The sequence below is a fragment of the Bos mutus genome, chromosome 19 (assembly GCF_027580195.1).
Source record: "Bos mutus isolate GX-2022 chromosome 19, NWIPB_WYAK_1.1, whole genome shotgun sequence".
Lineage (NCBI taxonomy): Eukaryota > Metazoa > Chordata > Mammalia > Artiodactyla > Bovidae > Bos > Bos mutus.
The window spans coordinates 43,865,800-43,883,527 of NC_091635.1; the positions used below are offsets into that span (position 1 = coordinate 43,865,800).

Below are 17,728 nucleotides of genomic sequence, written 5' to 3' on the forward strand. Positions count from 1 at the left end.
AGTCCTTGTTAACTAAGTAAATGGTCAATTTTCCACAACAGGAATAGAAGTCAGCCGTGAAGTCACCAGCGTCTCAGTTTCTGGTCAGGAGGACCAGATCCACAGAGGCCAAACTAAAACATTGTTTTCTTTCACAGAGTCGTTTAATCTTTCATCTCAAAATACATCAATCCTGAAAATGGACTGAAGGGCTTTAAATGAAGGAGAGGAAGCTTTGCTCAGAATTATCTAACGAAAAAGGGGGAGGAAGTAGGCAAAAGCACACTGACTTTTTTCTTCTTTTATTTATAAAGAACACGGTTCCTCCCCCCAACACAGACATAAACACACGTTCCAAGGAGGAGCTTATAAAAACAACAACAACAGAGCCAGGGCACTCAGGACCTTATTTAACACCAGTCCGTTTGCCCGACTGGGGGATCACTGGGAATGTTTCCCTAGATGTGACCTCTCACACCTCAAAGAAAGGAGACCGTGACCTGAGCGGCCCATCTACCCACCCACCAGGCAAAAGCGACACCCTCAGTCTTCTGCATCATCAAACTGTCCTGTTTCAAAGACCATCTTGGAATAATGGGGTATCAGTGGAGGCGGATGGTGCCAACTGGGGTCATAGATCATGTCTCCTTGCGGGGCACAGCACACCCAGGGTCTGACCTCTTGAGAAAGGCAACCTTGGATGTCGTCAGCATCTGCAGGCAGTTTTAAAAGACAGATTAAAAGGAAGGAGGGAGTGTGATAAGACAGACCCAAAAATACCTAGGGGACAGACACTTGCACGTCTTTGCTTAAACATATGCACAGGCGGGCACACACGCATGCACAGTCTTCTGTTGCTGGAGAATCCCGAGCACCTTCATTCTGAGGCCACCCACAGTCCCGCTTCTCTGACACAGGTTTTTAGCAGTGCAGAGAAAGCAACTGAGCACTTCTGTCTGCGGCTGCTCCATTCATACAAAGATATTTGGAGAGAGTAAGGTTGTTTCAACATTCAAACAGACCCACACTGTTATAAAATAAAATGTAAAACTGGCACTTCCCCCCACCAACCCCCACCTCCAATATGAAAGAGGAGCCGTCACAGAAATTTCAGACCTGCAAGAGCTATCAGGCAAAGCTAATAGACGTGGCTCCCTCTTCCAAACTGTTACGGGTTAATCTGGTAGGAGGGTCTCAGGAGCCTGGCCTGTGTGACCCCATGGACTATATGTAGCCTGCCAGGATCCTCTGTCCATGGGACTTTCCTGGCAAGAACACTGGAGTGGGCTGCCATCTCCTATTCCAGGGGATCTTCCCAACCCAGGGATCAAACCCGCATCTCTTGCGTTTCCTGCACTGGCAGGCAGATTCTTTCTGACTGCACAACGGCCTGGCCTAGGACCCCAGAAACCCCGCACCTACCATATGGATTCCCCTGATCTGCTTTCAACTCTAGGTCCCAGTCCTCGTGAAAAAGATCACCGGCCTGTTCCTTGGGTAGACAGCCAGACATTCCTTCTGACAGCTCCCAGGGACTCGGTTCCCCATCAGAATCTTCGTCATCTTCAGCAAAGCCTTCCTCTTCACAATGGGTGCCCTCACCATGGGCAGGGCTATCGTGAGGGATGCTCTGTGCTCCGTTGGCTAAGAAATCGACAAAAAGAACATCTTAAAACAACCTGATCGTGTTCGGCTAGGAAGATGTTCGGCAAACTTACCAAGAGGGCAACAGTAACAAGCGTGCGGAGCCCCTTAGCCACCAGAGCACTTATTTAAAAACTGTTGTTCTGTTCGCAGTTTTAGAAGTAGGGTTGATAATTTATTTTCAATAAGATGTTCTGTCTTAAACGAGGCCATTCATTACCAGGTCTTTTCACTCACATGAGCAAATCGGGCACAGTGTGTATTTTCAGGTGGTTTAAATGACACGGAGAGAAAGGGCTTCTGGCAATGATAACCTTTCACAGTACAGACTTCCTTGGTCTCTCCCAAGAGCCCCCCCCAGCCTCTGTCGCCTACTTGCCTAGTCGATCTGTGGCGTTCTCAGTCGCTTTCTCCTGACTGGAGTGGTCAGCTGGGGCAAAAGCAGTCTGCGGGAAGAAGAAACAAGGACCCAGGACTTGGATATCTTGGGAATGGCCAGCATTTTAGCCCCAGATCCACCCTTTCAGACCCTCCTTTGCGAGGCTGGGGTGGGACCCTGGGACCCACATTTCTACTGTGCCCTGTTAGGTTGGGACTTGCTGCTTCCCATTCCTGCAGGCATCAACCCTGCCGGCAGGATCACCTGCTTTCACAGAGTGCCTACTGAACCCAGTGTACAGGCTGCCAGCACATACAGAGCCGGTCTCCTCACTGGGCCCTACCATTTTTAAAAATTTTTTAATATTTATTTGGCTGCACCACCTCTTAAGCTGAAGGACTCAAGATCTTTAATTTTGGCAGTGGGATCTAGTTCCCTGACCAGGGATCGAACCCAGGCTGCCTGCGCTGAAGCGTGGAGTCTTAGCCACTGGACCACCAAGGAAGTCCCTCACCAGGCCCTCTCTTGATCGGTCTGGGCCCTTAGGACTCCTCCTCCAAGCTCAGAGACTCCAAACTAGCCAGGACAGTACCCCGTCCCCAGAGGCTGGAATTTCAGCTCCCTGAAATTCTCCTCTGAGCTTGGACATTTTAGTCATTCCAATCTCACCCCTTTGTTCCCTCAGCCCTGGGGCCGGCTGCTGTTTCCCCGCAGTGGATACCTCCGTGTTCATTTTTACCTTAACTTTTTATCTAGCTAATAGCTCTTTTATCAAATTTCATCTACTGACCGACAGATGAGGACAAAAGAGCTTTAGCTGCTCAAGGGAAATCGGCAGCTGTTGCCAGGAAATCATCTTCCTTCATAGCCATCGCTAGGTTTCTCTGCTCCCATCACTCAAAAGTTCTGAAATCCTGGGACTTCCCTGGCAAGCCAGTGGCTAAGACTCCACGCTTCCAATGCAGGGGGCATGGGTTCAATCCCTGGTCGGGGAACTAAGATCCCGTATCTGGGCAGTATGGCCAAAAACAAAAAAAGAGAGAGAGTTCCTGAAATCCTATCACCTGTGAAGATGTCTTTCTAAGTGAGGCGAGAAATGTTCACAGCCTGCATGAGAAGACCTTACTTCAATCCCTATCACTCAGAGTATACCTGGGACATACCACTTCAGCCACCATGCCTGGGTTTCCGTCTCTGGAAATTGGGAACAATTGTTCTAACCCAGCAGGAGGTTTATAATGAGATAACACCAATGAAGACACCTAGCACACAGCAGGAATATAACATTTATTGAGCTGAAACCCACCTTCTTTGCCCCTACATTTAAACTGCGCTTGGCACCTGCCCCAGTTAGCTCACGACCTAGTCCTACCTGGATTTAATGAGCTAATTCCATCTCCAGTAGTCGGTGACAACTTCCAGTCACTCCTGCTGACCAATAGTGGGACTTCTCACCTCTTCTATTGCAAGAGCTCCCTACCTGCCTTCCCACTCACCCACTTTTTCTTTTTTTTTAATTTGGCTGCACCAGGTATTAGTTACAGCATATGGGAGCCCCCACCAGGGTCCCCTGAATTGGGAACACAGAGTTTTAGCCACTGGACCACCAGGGGCCCACACTCACCCATCTGCCGCGGCCTCACACTGGAAATCACCACTCTGCCCAGAAACCTCAATAGGCCTCCGCTGCTAGAGTACAAAATTCGCCATGGCATCCACATTGCCCCTTCAGGCTCCGTCAACTTGTGCAGCACAGTTCTCTCTCCAAGCTCCCAACCATTTGCCCTGCACATCCTCATCTCCACGCCTCTGCCACGACCACTATCCTCTCATCTTGGAGAGGAAGTGCAGGAACCTTCCTACTGTGGCCTGACAAAATCAGTCTCATCCTACCTGCCCGCTAAAGTAATTTTCTTTATAAGCCTACCACTACATTTTTCCTATCTTATTTTGGTTAGGATGTCTCTGATGCTTAGACAAGCATTCCTCTTCCACTCAATAAATATGCGTGTGTCAAGTGCCAGGCACTACGCTACGCAGCGGGTTTACAGCACTAAATAGAGCGTTCCTACCCTCAAGGAGCTCCCCGTCTAAAAGGGATTACTGAACAAGGGCAGGACATGACTGTAATAGCAGTCTTTGAGAAACCGGGAGCCGTCTGGCGCGCAAAAGAAAACAAGTTTCTAGAAAGCCTGCGTCAAACGCGGCCTTTTGGTTTCAGTGAAAAGGAGAGCGCGCAGGAGCCATCATCCGGTGCTCTGGCTTAGCTGAGCATCCCCACCATGGGACACAGATCCTTCAGGGAAAGTCGCTCTCCTCGTCGCCCTCACCTGGCCCCAGCCCAGGCCCCCCAGCAGCAGCCCCAGCTCTCGGTCAGAAGCATCACCTCCCATTTAGCAAGGACGCAAAGGTGCCCTGGAGCCAACAGCCACCACTCCCAGCCCGGCGCGCCCACCCACGTCCTCGAGGTTGCCCCGCCCCACAGTTTCGCGGCCCGGCTGTTTCCAGCTCGGGCGCGCGCCCAAACGGCCGGGCTGCCCGAAGCGGGCCGGGAGCGCTTCCCCGGTTCCGTGGCCCACACCCCGCGAGCCCCCGCAACTTCCCGCCCCCGACCGCAGGTGGTGGACGCGCCCAGGCCCCGCGCCGCGCTCACCCCCGGACTCGGGGGCGCCTCCCGCCCGCTCGGCAGCTGCAGACCCCGCGGCTGCTCGGCGGCCCCCAGCGACTGGGCCCCGGCGGTCGGAGGGTCCATCCCTGTCTGCCCGCGGCTCGGCGCCCAGGTCGCCGCTCGGCCACGTGACGCGCCGGCCTGGCTGCCGGCCCGAGGATACGCCGTTGAGAGCCAATCAGCCTGGGGTGCTCTCGGCCGGAGGGCGGGGCGCGGGGGTCAAGGGGGAGCCAGGGGCGGGGCAACGGACGGGGCGGAGTAAGGGGCGGGGAGTGCCCGCCTCCGAAAGCCCGGTTTACCCAACCGTCCCGAAATCTAATTTTTGTAGCCACTGGCGATGCAGGTCCCAGGGCTAGACGACTAGTTGGGTCTTGAACGCCTGCGTGCTACCCCTACCCAATCACAATGGACATGCTTTCTTTCAAAACCTATTCAGTTCAGTTCAGTCGCTCAGTCGTGTCCGACTCTGCGAGCCCATGAATTGCAGCAGGCCAGGCCTCCCTGTCCATCACCAACTCCCGGAGTTCACTCAAACTCATGACCATCGAGTCGGTGATGTCTTCCAGCCATCTCATCCTCTGTCGGCCCCTTCTCCTCCTGCCCCCAATCCCTCCCAGCATCAGAGACTTTTCCAATGAGTCAGCTCTTCCCATGAGGTGGCCAAAGTACTAGAGTTTCAGGTTTAGCATCAGTCCTTCCAAAGAACACTCAGGACTGATCTCCTTTAGAATGGACTGGTGGGATCTCCTTGCAGTCCAAGGAACTCTCAAGTCTTCTCCAACACCACAGTTCAAACATCAATTCTTGGGCTCTCAGCTTTCTTCACAGTCCAATTCTCACATCCATACATGACTAATGGAAAAACCATAGCCTTGACTAGACGGACCTTTGTTGGCAAAGTAATGTCTCTGCTTTTGAATATACTAAGTTGGTCAGAACTTTCCTTCCAGGGAGTAAGCATCTTTTAATTTCACAGGTGCCATCACCATCTGCAGTGATTTTGGAGCCCCCAAAAATAAAGTCTGACACTGTTTCCCCATCTATTTCCCATGAAGTGATGGGACCAGATGCCATGTTCTTCATTTTCTGAATGTTGAGCTTTAGGCCAACTTTTTCACTCTCCTGTTGCACTTTGATCAAGAGGCTTTTTAGTTCCTCGTCACTTTCTGCCATAAGGGTGGTGTCATCTGCGTATCTGAGGTTATTGTTATTTCTCCCAGCAATCTTGATGCCAGCTTGTGCTTCTTACAGCCCAGCGTTTCTCATGAGGTACTCTGCATATAAGTTAAGTAAACAGGGTGACAAAAACAGCCTTGACGTACTCCTTTTCCTATTTGGAACCAGTCTGTTGTTCCATGTCCAGTAAACTGTTGCTTCTTGAACTGCACATAGGTTTCTCAAGAGGCAGGTCAGGTGGTCTGGTATTCCCATCTCTTTCAGAATTTTCCACAGTTTATTGGAAGTCAAAACCTGTTCAGTTCAGTCGCTCAGTCATGTCCAACTCTTTGCGACCCCATGAATCACAGCACGCCAGGCCTCCCTGTCCATCGCCAACTCCCGGAGTTCACTGAGACTCACGTCCATCGAGTCGGTGATGCCATCCAGCCATCTCATCCTCTGTCGTCCCCTTCTCCTCCTGCCCCCAATCCCCCCCAGCATCAGTCTTTTCCAATGAGTCAACTCTTCGCATGAGGTGGCCAAAACCTGTTACAATAGTCCATTACCCGCGTCTACCTAATAGTGCATAAAATAGTGCGTAAGAGCTTAAAAACTTTTTATGCAATTGTAGCTTTAATCCCATTTTACTCTTTTCTCTATAAACAGGTTTCTCTAGAACTTGGGCTGGAATCAGGCTACAACTCTCCCACAAATGGATGAGACAACTCAGGAGCCCAGTAACTCTCACCCTGAGCTAACCAGGTCTTAGCATTAACCCATTAGAAACCAAGCCAGATTGATCAAAACTCTTAACATTTCATAAACCCTTATAGACCCCAACCAGTAATGCTGAAGAAGCTGAACGGTTCTATGAAGACCTACAAGACATTTTAGAACTAACACCAAAAAAAGCTGTCCTTTTCATTATAGGGGACTGGAATGCAAAAGTAGTAAGTCAAGAAACACCTGGAGTAACAGGCAAATTTGGCCTTGGAATACGGAATGAAGCAGGGCAAAGACTAATAGAGTTTTGCCAAGAAAATGCACTGGTCCTAACAAACACCCTCTTCCAACAACACAAGAGAAGACTCTACACATGGACATCACCAGATGGTCAACACCAAAATCAGACTGATTATATTCTTTGCAGCCAAAGATGGAGAAGCTCTATACAGTCAACAAAAACAAGACCAGGAGCTGACGGTGGCTCAGATCATGAACTCCTTACTGCCAAATTCAGACTTAAATTGAAGAAAGTAGGGAAAACCACTAAACCATTCAGGTATGACCTAAATCAAATCCCTTATGATTATACAGTAGAAGTGAGAAACAGATTTAAGGGACTAGATCTGATAGAGTGCCTGATGAATTATGGACGGAGGTTCGTGACATTGAACAGGAGACAGGGATCAAGACCATCCCCATGGAAAAGAAATGCAAAAAACCAAAATGGCTGTCTGGGGAGGACTTACAAATAGCTGTGAAAGAGAAGCGAAAAGCAAAGAAAAGGAAAGATATAAGCATCTGAATGCACAGTTCCAAAGAATAGCAAGGAGAGATAAGAAAGCCTTCCTCAGCAATCAATGCAAAGAAATAGAGGAAAACAACAGAATGGGAAAGACTAGAGATCTCTTTCAAGAAAATTAGAGATACCAAGGGAACATTTCATGCAAAGATGGGCTCGATAAAGGACAGAAATGGTATGGACCTAACAGAAGCAGAAGATATTAAGAAGAGGTGGCAAGAATACACAGAACTGTACAAAAAAGATCTTCGTGACCCATATAATCACAATGGTGTGATCACTCACCTAGAGCCAGACATCCTGGAATGTGAAGTCAAGTGGGCCTTAGAAAGTCTCACTACGAACAAAGCTACTGGAGGTGATGGAATTCCAGTTGAGCTATTTTCAAATCCTGAAAGATGATGCTGTGTAAGTGCTGCACTCAATATGCCAGCAAATTTGGAAAACTTGGCAGTGGCCACAGGACTGGAAAAGGTCAGTTTTCATTCCAATCCCAAAGAATGCTCAAACTACCGTACAAATTGCACTCATCTCACACACTAGTAATGCTCAAAATTCTCCAAGCCAGGCTTCAGCAATACATGAACCATGAACTTCCAGATGTTCAAGCTGGTTTTAGAAAAGGGAGAGGAACCAGAGATCAAATTGCCAACATCTGCTGGATCATCGAAAAAGCAAGAAAGTTCCAGAAAAACATCTATTTCTGCTTTCTTGACTATGCCAAAGCCTTTGAATGTGTGGATCACAATAAACTGTGGAAAATTCTGAAAGAGATGGGAATACCAGACCACCTGACCTGCCTCTTGAGAAACCTATGTGCAGTTCAAGAAGCAACAGTTTACTGGACATGGAACAGACTGGTTCCAAATAGGAAAAGGAGTACATCAAGGCTGTATATTGTCACCCTGTTTATTTAACTTATATGCAGAGTACATCATGAGAAACGCTGGGCTGGAAGAAGCACAAGCTGGCATCAAGATTGCTGGGAGAAATATCAATAACCTCAGATATGCAGATGACACCACCCTTATGGCAGAAAGTGACAAGGAACTAAAAAGCCTCTTGATGAAAGCACAAGAGGAGAGTGAAAAAGTTGGCCTAAAGCTCAACATTCAGAAAACGAAGATCATGGCATCTGGTCCCATCACTTCATGGGAAATAGATGGATAAACAGTGTCAGACTATTTTGGGGGGGCTCCAAAATCACTGCAGATGGTGATTGCACCCATGAAATTAAAAGATGCTTACTCCTTGGAAGGAAAGTTATGAGCAACCTAGACAGCATATTGAAAAGCAGAGACATTACTTTGCCAACAAAGGTCCGTCTAGTCAAGGCTATGGTTTTTCCAGTAGTCACGTATGGATGTGAGAGTTGGACTGTGAAGAAAGCTGAGCGCCCAAGAATTGACGTTTGAACTGTGGTGTTGAAGACTCTTGAGTGTCCCCTGGACTGCAAGGAGATCCAACCAGTCCATTCTAAAGGAGATCAGTCCTGGGTGTTCTTTGGAAGGACTGATGCTAAACCTGAAACTCCAGTACTTTGGCCACTTCATGCGAAGAGCTGACTCACTGGAAAAGACTCTGATGCTGGGAGGGATTGGGGGCAGGAGGAGAAGGGGATGACAGAGAATGAGATGGCTGGATGGCATCACCGACTCGATGGACGTGAGTTTGAGTGAACTCCAGGAGCTGGTGATGGACAGGGAGGCCTGGGGTGCTGCGATTCATGGGGTCGCAGAGAGTCGGACACGACTAAGTGACTGAACTATAAGCTATGACACTCGGTCACAGTAACCCTAAACATCCTGCACTGTGCCCGTAGTCTCACCTAGGGCCCATCTTGCAGTGCTCCAAGTCTGGCCATCTACAGCTGAGGGCAGCAGAAGTTAGGCAGCACCTTAGCTGGACAACACCAAATTCTAAAGACAGCCCTTGCTGCCTTTCCTTCCCTGTACTGCCTGAACCTCTGTAACAAATCTGCTCAAGGTGTGATAATCGCCTTAACCTCTAAGTAGCAGAAAAGCTGGAAGCTGGGATTCTTTGTTCATCAGGCCATTTTATGACAATCTGAGATTACGCTATTCCTTCAAATCTCTCAAAGAATGTTGTTTATACATTACATAAGCCATTTGAAAAATATTTAGCCTAACACAGTTAATAGGTAACATATTTTTCTCTATGCAGGCTTTCCTACGAGAGAGTGTGACCATTTGTCTTCTGTTCTGACGCACGAATCAGTTTCCCCAGATCTAACTGGATCTAGGTCAAGTGTCTAGCAGAACCTTATTTGATGGGTGGATAAGTTTTGTTATCTGTGCTGTTCAGGAAACCACGGGGCTGGCTGAGCACTTGAAAATGTGTCCAGGAGAAGGAAATGGCAACCCACTCCAGTAATCTTGCCTGGGAAATCCCATGGACAGAAGAGCCTGGTGGGCAGAGTCAGACACGACTGAGGAAGGGGCAGGCACTCGCTAGAGGCCCCAGAGCTTTTGATGGCAGAGCCAGCACTGTGGCTGAGGACTCCTGGCTCCCAGGCCTCTCTTACCAGATGGAAGCGTGGAAAACTAGTCAAAAATATGCCTGAGGGCATTCCTGGCGGCTCAGTGGTAAAGAATCGCCCCCCTGCCAAAGCAGGGGATGCGAGTTCCACCCCTGGTCTGAGAAGACCGCACGTGGCAGAGCAGCTGAGCCCACGCATCACAGCCACTGGGCTGGGGCTCTCGAGCCCGGGAGCCGCAGTACTGAGGTCCGTAGGCACCAGAGCCCGTGCTCCGCAACAAGAGGAGCCACCACGGTGAGAAGCCCAAGCCCCCCCACTGGAGAGCAGCCCCTGCTTGCCACAGCTAGAGAAAAGCCCACGCAGCATGAAGACCCTGCATAACCATAAATAAAATCATTAAAAAAACAAAAAGAAAAGAAAATGTGTCCAGTGTAAATGGAAAACTGAATTATCTAATTTCAATACATTTAAGTCCCCACATGTGGCTGGAAGCCACCATATCAGCAGAGCTCAGGGTGCACTGGCTACATGCATTTTCATTATCTGCAATTGTGAGAACCAGGTACAGGATGTGATGACCCCAGAGTGACCCATCTTCATAGCCACGCTGGAAGGACAACCACCATCCTTTTTACTCTCATCTCTTATGTGTTCTTTCCTAAAATAAAAAAAAGCCCATTAAGTATTTAAATGTTGAACTTCCCAAGACTTAGTGGAGAAGACAGAGATGTTTCTTATTTTAGAATGACAACCAACCATTTACAGTACAAAAGCTCATCATAAAGGTGTCCTAAAATAGACTAATATTCATAGAAATATATAAGAAAGGCAAAATTAAAATCAACATTAAGAAAAATGGCCACAAATGGTGTTGTGGAAAATTTAGTTAACTGCTTGGCGTAAACAGAGTTGTCCTGAGCAGGAGATGGGGTTTTCAACAAAAGATATCATACACGCACACATACAAAACCTCTGAACACCAAAAAACACTACACACACACACACACACACACACACACACACAAAGAGCTGGGAGCAAATTATCTGTTAGAAAACACAAGCTAAAGATTACTATTCTTGGTACATAAGAAACTTACAAATTAGTAAAAAAAAAAAAAGTTAAAAAAATAGTCAAACGTGAAAAGAGAACTAGGAAAAACACAGTAACACAGTCTAACACATTAACACATAGTAACATCAAAGAAATGCACATTAAAACAAGGATGTATCACTTTTCACCTATTAAAATGGTAAAAAATATATAGAATACCCATAATGCTTGCAAGTATTTTCATACATTACAAATTGGCAATACTTATCAATACTCTTTAAAATAATTATATCCTTAAACAGAGAAATTCTACCGTCAGATGTCAGTCTTCCAGGGATGTGAACAAGATTTTTAAGAATCTTCACCAACAGCACTTAGAAGAAAAAATGGCACATGGTCCAACCACAAGCGATTCATAAAAAATAAGTCATGACTCATCTATTCAATGGAATGCTATGGATTTATTTCACGTTTTCAAGGCTATTTATAACATGGAAATAACATGGAAAACAACATAATATTAAGTGAAACATTGTAAGTAAAACTGTACTGAATGCTTCTCCCAGTAACATCATGTTACATTGAAGGATATACAACTCAAACAACTGCTTCTTTTGCTCCAAGAATGCCCATCTCTGCTGTAAGCTACCCTCCATCCTCGCCTCTGAAGCCCTTCTCTTTCTAAGCTCCTCCCTACCCCTGCCTTTCCTTGTTACTGGGTCTCTGCAGTGCAAACATTTCTCTCCAGATCAGTCCCAGAGACAAAAACACTTTTGTAATTTCTTATAAATCTTCTTAAAGGACAACTTTCCCCCTAATACCTAGCATCCTATTCTGCTGCTTCAACCAACTCAGGACATCAGCTCTATTCCTTTAACCCCCACTTCCATCCCAAAAGCTTGTCTTCTTTCTTGTCCATGACAGGGACTCAATGAACAAATGAATAAATGATCTAACAGTATAAATCCAATTCTAACAAAGGAAATCATACCAGTGAGTTTAAGTCCAGATGACAAGACTGCAACATTACTCTGTCCCCTCCATTCTTTTACACTAAATGCACACCACATATACTTTTACAAGGAGAAAATAAACAGAACTGTGTTTTCCTCTCCATTTTAACTGAACCTGAGGTCTAGATTAGAGCTACTCAAGCCTGACAAGGTGTAGTAAAACAAGATCAGTTACATCGTTTCCATGTATTCTGAAAAACATTTGGGACCTCCATAGGTCTGGCCTCAACAACTGGCTTCTGGCCATTAAACAGCAGCTCTCTTTTCTGGAATTCAAGATTAACACGTCAACAAAATTTGTCTCTGGGATCAGTCCCAGAGACAAAAACACGTTTGTAATTTCTTATAATCTTCTTAAAGGACAACTTTCCCCCTAATACCTAGCATCCTATTCTGCTGCTTCAACCAACTCAGGACATCAGCTCTATTCCTTTAACCCCCACTTCCATCCCAAAAGCTTGTCTTCTTTCTTGCCCATGACAGGGACTCAATGAACTAATGAATAAATGATCTAACAGTATAAATCCAATTCTAACAAAGGAAATCATACCAGTGAGTTTAAGTCCAGATGACAAAATTGCAACATTACTCTGTCCCCTCCATACTTTTACACTAAATGCACACCACATATACTTTCATAGGGAGAAAATAAACAGAACTGTGTTTTCCTCTCCATTTTAACTGAACCTGAGGTCTAGATTAGAGCTACTCAAGCCTGACAAGGTGTAGTAAAACAAGATCAGTTACATCGTTTCCACGTATTCTGAAAAACATTTGGGACCTCCATAGGTCTGGCCTCAACAACTGGCTTCTGGCCATTGAACAGCAGCTCCCTTTTCTGGAATTCAAGATTAACACGTCAACAAAATTAAAGCAGGCCTCAAAACGAGACACCATCTCAGCAAACTGCAGATGACTGCATAAAACAAATCTGCCCGGAGGGCTTATAGCACTATTTCACAAAGGTGACTGTGCTCTTCCTCTTTTCACAAACGGCCGGCTTGATACAAAGCATGTTTAGCCATAAACTGCTCTACTGACTCTCCCTGCAACATTTTCATGGCTCGCCAATAGATCTGTCCGCAGTTCTCAGGTCTACCAAGCGGGTGGTTCAATTCTTCTTTGATGTAATCCATCCAGAGATCTTTAAAGGGAATCCAAACATACAATGAGATAACTGACAAGGCTTTATTAGGTCAACTTAATTATTTAATATCAATTCAATGCAAGGTTTCTAAGAAACAACTCTGTGCAGTTATTTTCCTAGAAAACTATGTGAAATAATACCTCAGCTTCTTACTTTAAAAGGGAGTGGCTTCTAGGTAAAGTAATACCTCTCTTCCCTTCTTTCTTTGGAAGGGAACGCCTACCCACTCCAGCATCCTGGCCTGGAAAATCCCATAGACAATTTTATGGGCTCAAGAAGAGTAGGACACGACTGAGCAACTTTCACTTTCAGCTTCTTTAGTATGATACATCAAAACCTTTTGTTTTTAAGTAGAAAACTTCACTTTAATCACTTTAATCATGACAGTCTATTTATCTCGTAAACTCAAAAATGCTAAATATATTTTTGAGGGAGGATTTTGCTGAGTCTCTTTCAACATGAAATTTACCTCAATGTGTTTATTAGAACCTTGTCAACATGCTGAATAAAACTTGCTTAATGTTAGTAAAAATGCTGTTCTCATTCATTTCACCAGGAAAGCATGCTGAAACCTTGTAAAACCTAATGTATGATTTAAAATCTGAGTTTAACATCTGTCAAGTGTAATTTTTTGAGTTCCTAAGTCAACAGACTTTACATGACATACCTATACCCAGAAGTATGTTTTACAAGTCCTTTAAGTTAAGACAATGTGGCAACAGCCCATGACAACCGTTGTCAATCAGTATCACCACTCCTCTGACATAGTACCCACTCCATTTTGTTCTGAACTACCTTAATCTTTTCCTTACAAATATCACATTTTTTAAAAGAACCAAACCAAGCAAATCTCCCTCTAATCCAGAGTTCTTAATAGAAGATCCATGGGCTTCGTTCTGGGCTTGTAAACTTGAAATCAGCAGTAAAATTATGTCTGCAACTATTTACATACAAAATAAGGGAGGAGGCAAAGGAAGGATGCTAAGTTTTATTCTCAAGGAGGTCCATGACCCAAAAATAGTTAAGAAATACAATTCTAAGCATAATGATAGGTTACAGACCACACACGCAAATAGGCTTGTGTGTCAATAACTGAAGTTTACTTACCAGAATCATTAGTTCCAAATTCTCTCAAAGCCCTTTCATAATACTCTCTTAAGTTCTCCATCTTACAGGATTCCTATAAATAATCAGACAATCTTGCCTCAAAAGTCTAATTTGTAATGTCACAAATTCATTCCACACATATTGCTACTACTGTCTATTAGGTATTTGAAGGAGAGGAAAGATGGGTTTAAATGAACACAGTCTGACTCTGAACTTATCCAGAGAAAAGTCAAATGCACTATGTGGCAGAGTGAAGCAAATGTCAAACAATGACAAAAGCACTTTGCTCTGGTGGCTTGCAAAAAGCCAAACCAATTCTCACTTGAGGGAACAAGGGCAGCTCCACAGGAGAGTATATGTGAAACCCTGCAGGACTTAAATAAATGGGGAAGGTTCTACTCCCTATGGTGAGGGATTTCTTCCTTGAATATATGGGCTCTAGCACATACTAGCCATACTCACCTTAAAAAATTGTTTATATCAAGGCACTATATAAATACTAGTTACGTGAACTTTAGCAAGTTTTTTGAACCCTCTGACCTTCAAGTTTCCTCACCCAAAAAATGAGGATAACAGTAACATTATCTCTTAGAGCAATTGTAAGGATTCAATTAAAATACTGATGAATTATTCATCAAGCAGAGTAGCCACTACCTCATGGGGGTGGGGGGCGGGCAGTGCAGCACCACTCAGCTTATGGGATTTCAGTTCCCTGACCATTCCCTGACCAGGGACTGAACCTGAGCCACAGCGTTAAAAGCCGAGTCCCAAACACTAGACCAGCAGGGAACTCTCTGCCAGTACTACCTTTACAACAAGTGTTAATTCTTCACCTCTACTTTAAATATTTTCTCTTTGTTTTGTTTTCAAAGCAGATAAACATCTTCAGTTTAAAAATCTTTTTATGTAGTCAAATAACAATGTCTTCGTTCCAATTTCTCTTTGCTGAGACTGTACTATCTTACAGAAAGCCAGTTTACTTCGTGTCTTACACACGAATGAAAGACAGAATCACACTTTACGAAGGGCTCATAGTAGATGTGTAACTATGCAAAGTCCTTTCCATTCAGTCTTCCATCTGGCCTTGTATATCCTCCCAAAACAGGTATTATGACCTCCTTTACAGGTGAGTATGTCAAAGGTTAAAATTAAGTGACTTGTCCAAGATACATGACCACTGTGTTATTAATCCAAAGTCAGGCTATGAATTACGATGTTAGATTATCTCCTATACAACAAAAACAAATCACTGACCCACACAGGGGTCAAAACCTTGAAAATAATAATTTAACCTCATTATCAATTTTTCAAAATTCATAGAAAAACAATAAACACAAATCAAAATGCCAAAGAAGAGAAAACAAAATTGGACACATGGAGAAGAGATGGAGAAAACAGGTATAATGATATATGTATATATGCAGCGATTATCACCATAAGTATAACTTTTAGAAAACTATCTGGCAATATGTAAAGAACCATAAAAAAAGCCAGTATTCTCCAATCCTAGAAATTTATCTCAAGAAAGTAATTCAAATGGGGGAAGAAAAACTCTATACAAATAAAACGCTTGCAGCACTGTTTTCAATACCAAAATTCTGGAAATATCCTATACATAATGGGACGGTTAAGAAAACTTACAGGTTTAGTAAGACAACCATTCAAAATGATCCCACATGAAAACACAGAATATGTTTACAAAATAATGTTAAGGAAAAAATAAAAACTCCATATATCACGTCAGAAATAAAACAGTACAAAACTGCATAGGTAAATAAAGGATTAAACAAACAACAAAAAACTAAATACGGCTGGCTGTGTCACTGGTGATGGGATTACAGATAAATTTGGACTTTTACGTTGTGTTTTTTAACTGACATTTTCCTGTGTTTTTCCTCATTCACAAGTTCAGTTAAAAACACCAGACACAGTCATGCGTGCCTTCTCTCTACCTCACAGCCCAAAACAAGAGACAACCAGGGCACTGTGGAGGCAGGGAGTGGCTTCCTACATGAGCTGACGTCTGAGTTGTCTAGTTTCAAGACAGGTTTCTTTTCTTCTTTGCTTGACTACCATTCCTAAAATCACATCTATGGAAAAGGGGCTGGAAGAAAAGGACCAGAAATTATACTGTATTATGATGAGAGCTTCTTAAACAACAAAATGCTGCCATAGATGAGTACGTGCTAATCCATTTTCCCAACGAGAAATGCACAGACAGGACACTTACTTGCTCCTTCTCAAACTGGATCATCTTCCTGAAAAAATCAACTGAAAATGGACGGTTTTCCTGTAAACTAAAGAGGAAGGGGAGAACTGTTATCTTACACAGAGACAGAAAGCCTCTTACAAACCGTGAATATAAATACTGTGCCAGGGCCCCGCTGCACGTGGTCTGATACAGTTCTGGCTGCGATTCAGTGCGGGGACTGGACCTGACCACCAGCCACTCACCATTTCCAGTCTCCAATGCCTGAACTCTTCACCACCACCAAACGCCTACCCAGTTTTCTTTCTGTTCTCTTCTTTCTCACTTTTAGGGTTTTAAGTTCCCTCTCCTTCATTTCAAGGTCTTTTTGAAGGAAACCAGTAAGCCCATTTCTAAGAATATATTCTGAGAAAGTAATTTCCAATATGGACAAAGAATATTTATGCAGCAGGGTTCATCAAAGCAGTTACTGTGGCCAAATAAATTATGGCATATCCCTAAGTTATTTTTAATAAATGTTAAAGAATTGTTACTGATAGGAAAAAAGCCAGTCTAAGGTTGATCAATAAAAAGTGGTACACCACATGTGATTATAGTATAATCTCAGATATATGAAAACAGATTTAAAAGAAGAACTTTTTGTAATATGTATCTGGCTGCACCAGGCCTTAGTTGCATCATGTGGGGTCTTTCATTGTGCGTGTGGACTCTAGTTGTGGCGCAAGGGCTCAGCAGTTGCAGTGGGCAGGCTTAGCTGCTCTGTATGTTTTTCTCCAATCAGGGATTGAACCCATATTCCCTACATTGCAAGGGACTACCAGAGAAGTCCCTTTAATTTTTATTGGGGTGAAAGACAAATTTTAAAAAGATTCAAGATGTTTTTTCTCTTAATAATGGGATTATAATGAATTATTTGCTACCTACCTCCTCCTTTCTTTTTAAAAAAATTTGTCACAGTGGGCATGAACCAAAAGGCTCTTGGATTTATTCCTCACGTATAATCTGGGTGCAAGGGGCTAAGTATGGGGTGGAGAGACAAGTGACAGCTGCGCATGTCTGTAAGTACCTTTTAAACACATCTCTGGCCTTTTTGTAACCACCACTTCGATAAGCCCAATTCAGATACATTTCCTTCACAGGGACTGAGTCAGCTCCTGGGAGACCAAAGATAGCTCTCTAAAATTTAAAAGAAAAAAGAAACAAGCTACATAAGGAGACATCTAGGTATCAAGACAAATTTCCCAAAACCATCCCAGCACACTGAATGAACAGTGCTTTAGGAAAAAACCCTTTGAAAGCTAGCCAACTAGAATTATTTGCATTACCCACACATGAGACTTACGACAGG

General features: G+C 44.4%; 2 protein-coding genes across 3 annotated transcripts in view; both read right to left on the reverse strand.

Moving 5' to 3' along the window:
• Nucleotides 1-265: 265 nt before the first annotated feature.
• Nucleotides 266-4,881, reverse strand: COPRS (coordinator of PRMT5 and differentiation stimulator). Its single transcript, XM_070390408.1, has 4 exons — nucleotides 4,656-4,881; nucleotides 2,003-2,069; nucleotides 1,402-1,623; nucleotides 266-692 (listed from the first exon to the last, which is right to left on the reverse strand). Exons 1-4 carry the CDS (start codon nucleotides 4,752-4,754, stop codon nucleotides 523-525), a joined length of 558 nt encoding a protein of 185 aa, XP_070246509.1. The 5' UTR covers nucleotides 4,755-4,881; the 3' UTR covers nucleotides 266-522.
• A 5,397-nt stretch (nucleotides 4,882-10,278) lies between these two features.
• Nucleotides 10,279-17,728, reverse strand: part of UTP6 (UTP6 small subunit processome component) — a 28,300-nt gene continuing 20,850 nt past the window's right edge. Inside the window, exons 16-19 of one of the 2 annotated variants that reach the window (XM_005896674.3) lie at nucleotides 17,447-17,556; nucleotides 16,402-16,468; nucleotides 14,172-14,244; nucleotides 10,279-13,061 (exon numbers count right to left, since the gene is read on the reverse strand). In XM_005896674.3, the coding sequence (XP_005896736.1) occupies nucleotides 12,904-13,061; nucleotides 14,172-14,244; nucleotides 16,402-16,468; nucleotides 17,447-17,556 (408 nt within the window). In that variant the 3' untranslated portion in view covers nucleotides 10,279-12,903. Of the gene's footprint in view, nucleotides 13,062-14,171; nucleotides 16,276-16,401; nucleotides 16,469-17,446; nucleotides 17,557-17,728 lie in introns of both variants that reach the window. The other variant, XR_011468050.1, reaches the window with a different exon arrangement.

What these genes read in the sequence shown, in the direction of transcription:
- COPRS (XM_070390408.1), bottom strand. Translation starts at nt 4,754, where the DNA reads ATGGACCCTCCGACCGCCGGGGCCCAGTCGCTGGGGGCCGCCGAGCAG. An exon ending in AGGCGCCCCCGAGTCCGGGG is followed by an intron (nt 2,070 to 4,655) that starts GTGAGCGCGGCG and finishes TTCTTCCCGCAG; the next exon opens with ACTGCTTTTGCCCCAGCTGA. An exon ending in GAACGCCACAGATCGACTAG is followed by an intron (nt 1,624 to 2,002) that starts GCAAGTAGGCGA and finishes TCGATTTCTTAG; the next exon opens with CCAACGGAGCACAGAGCATC.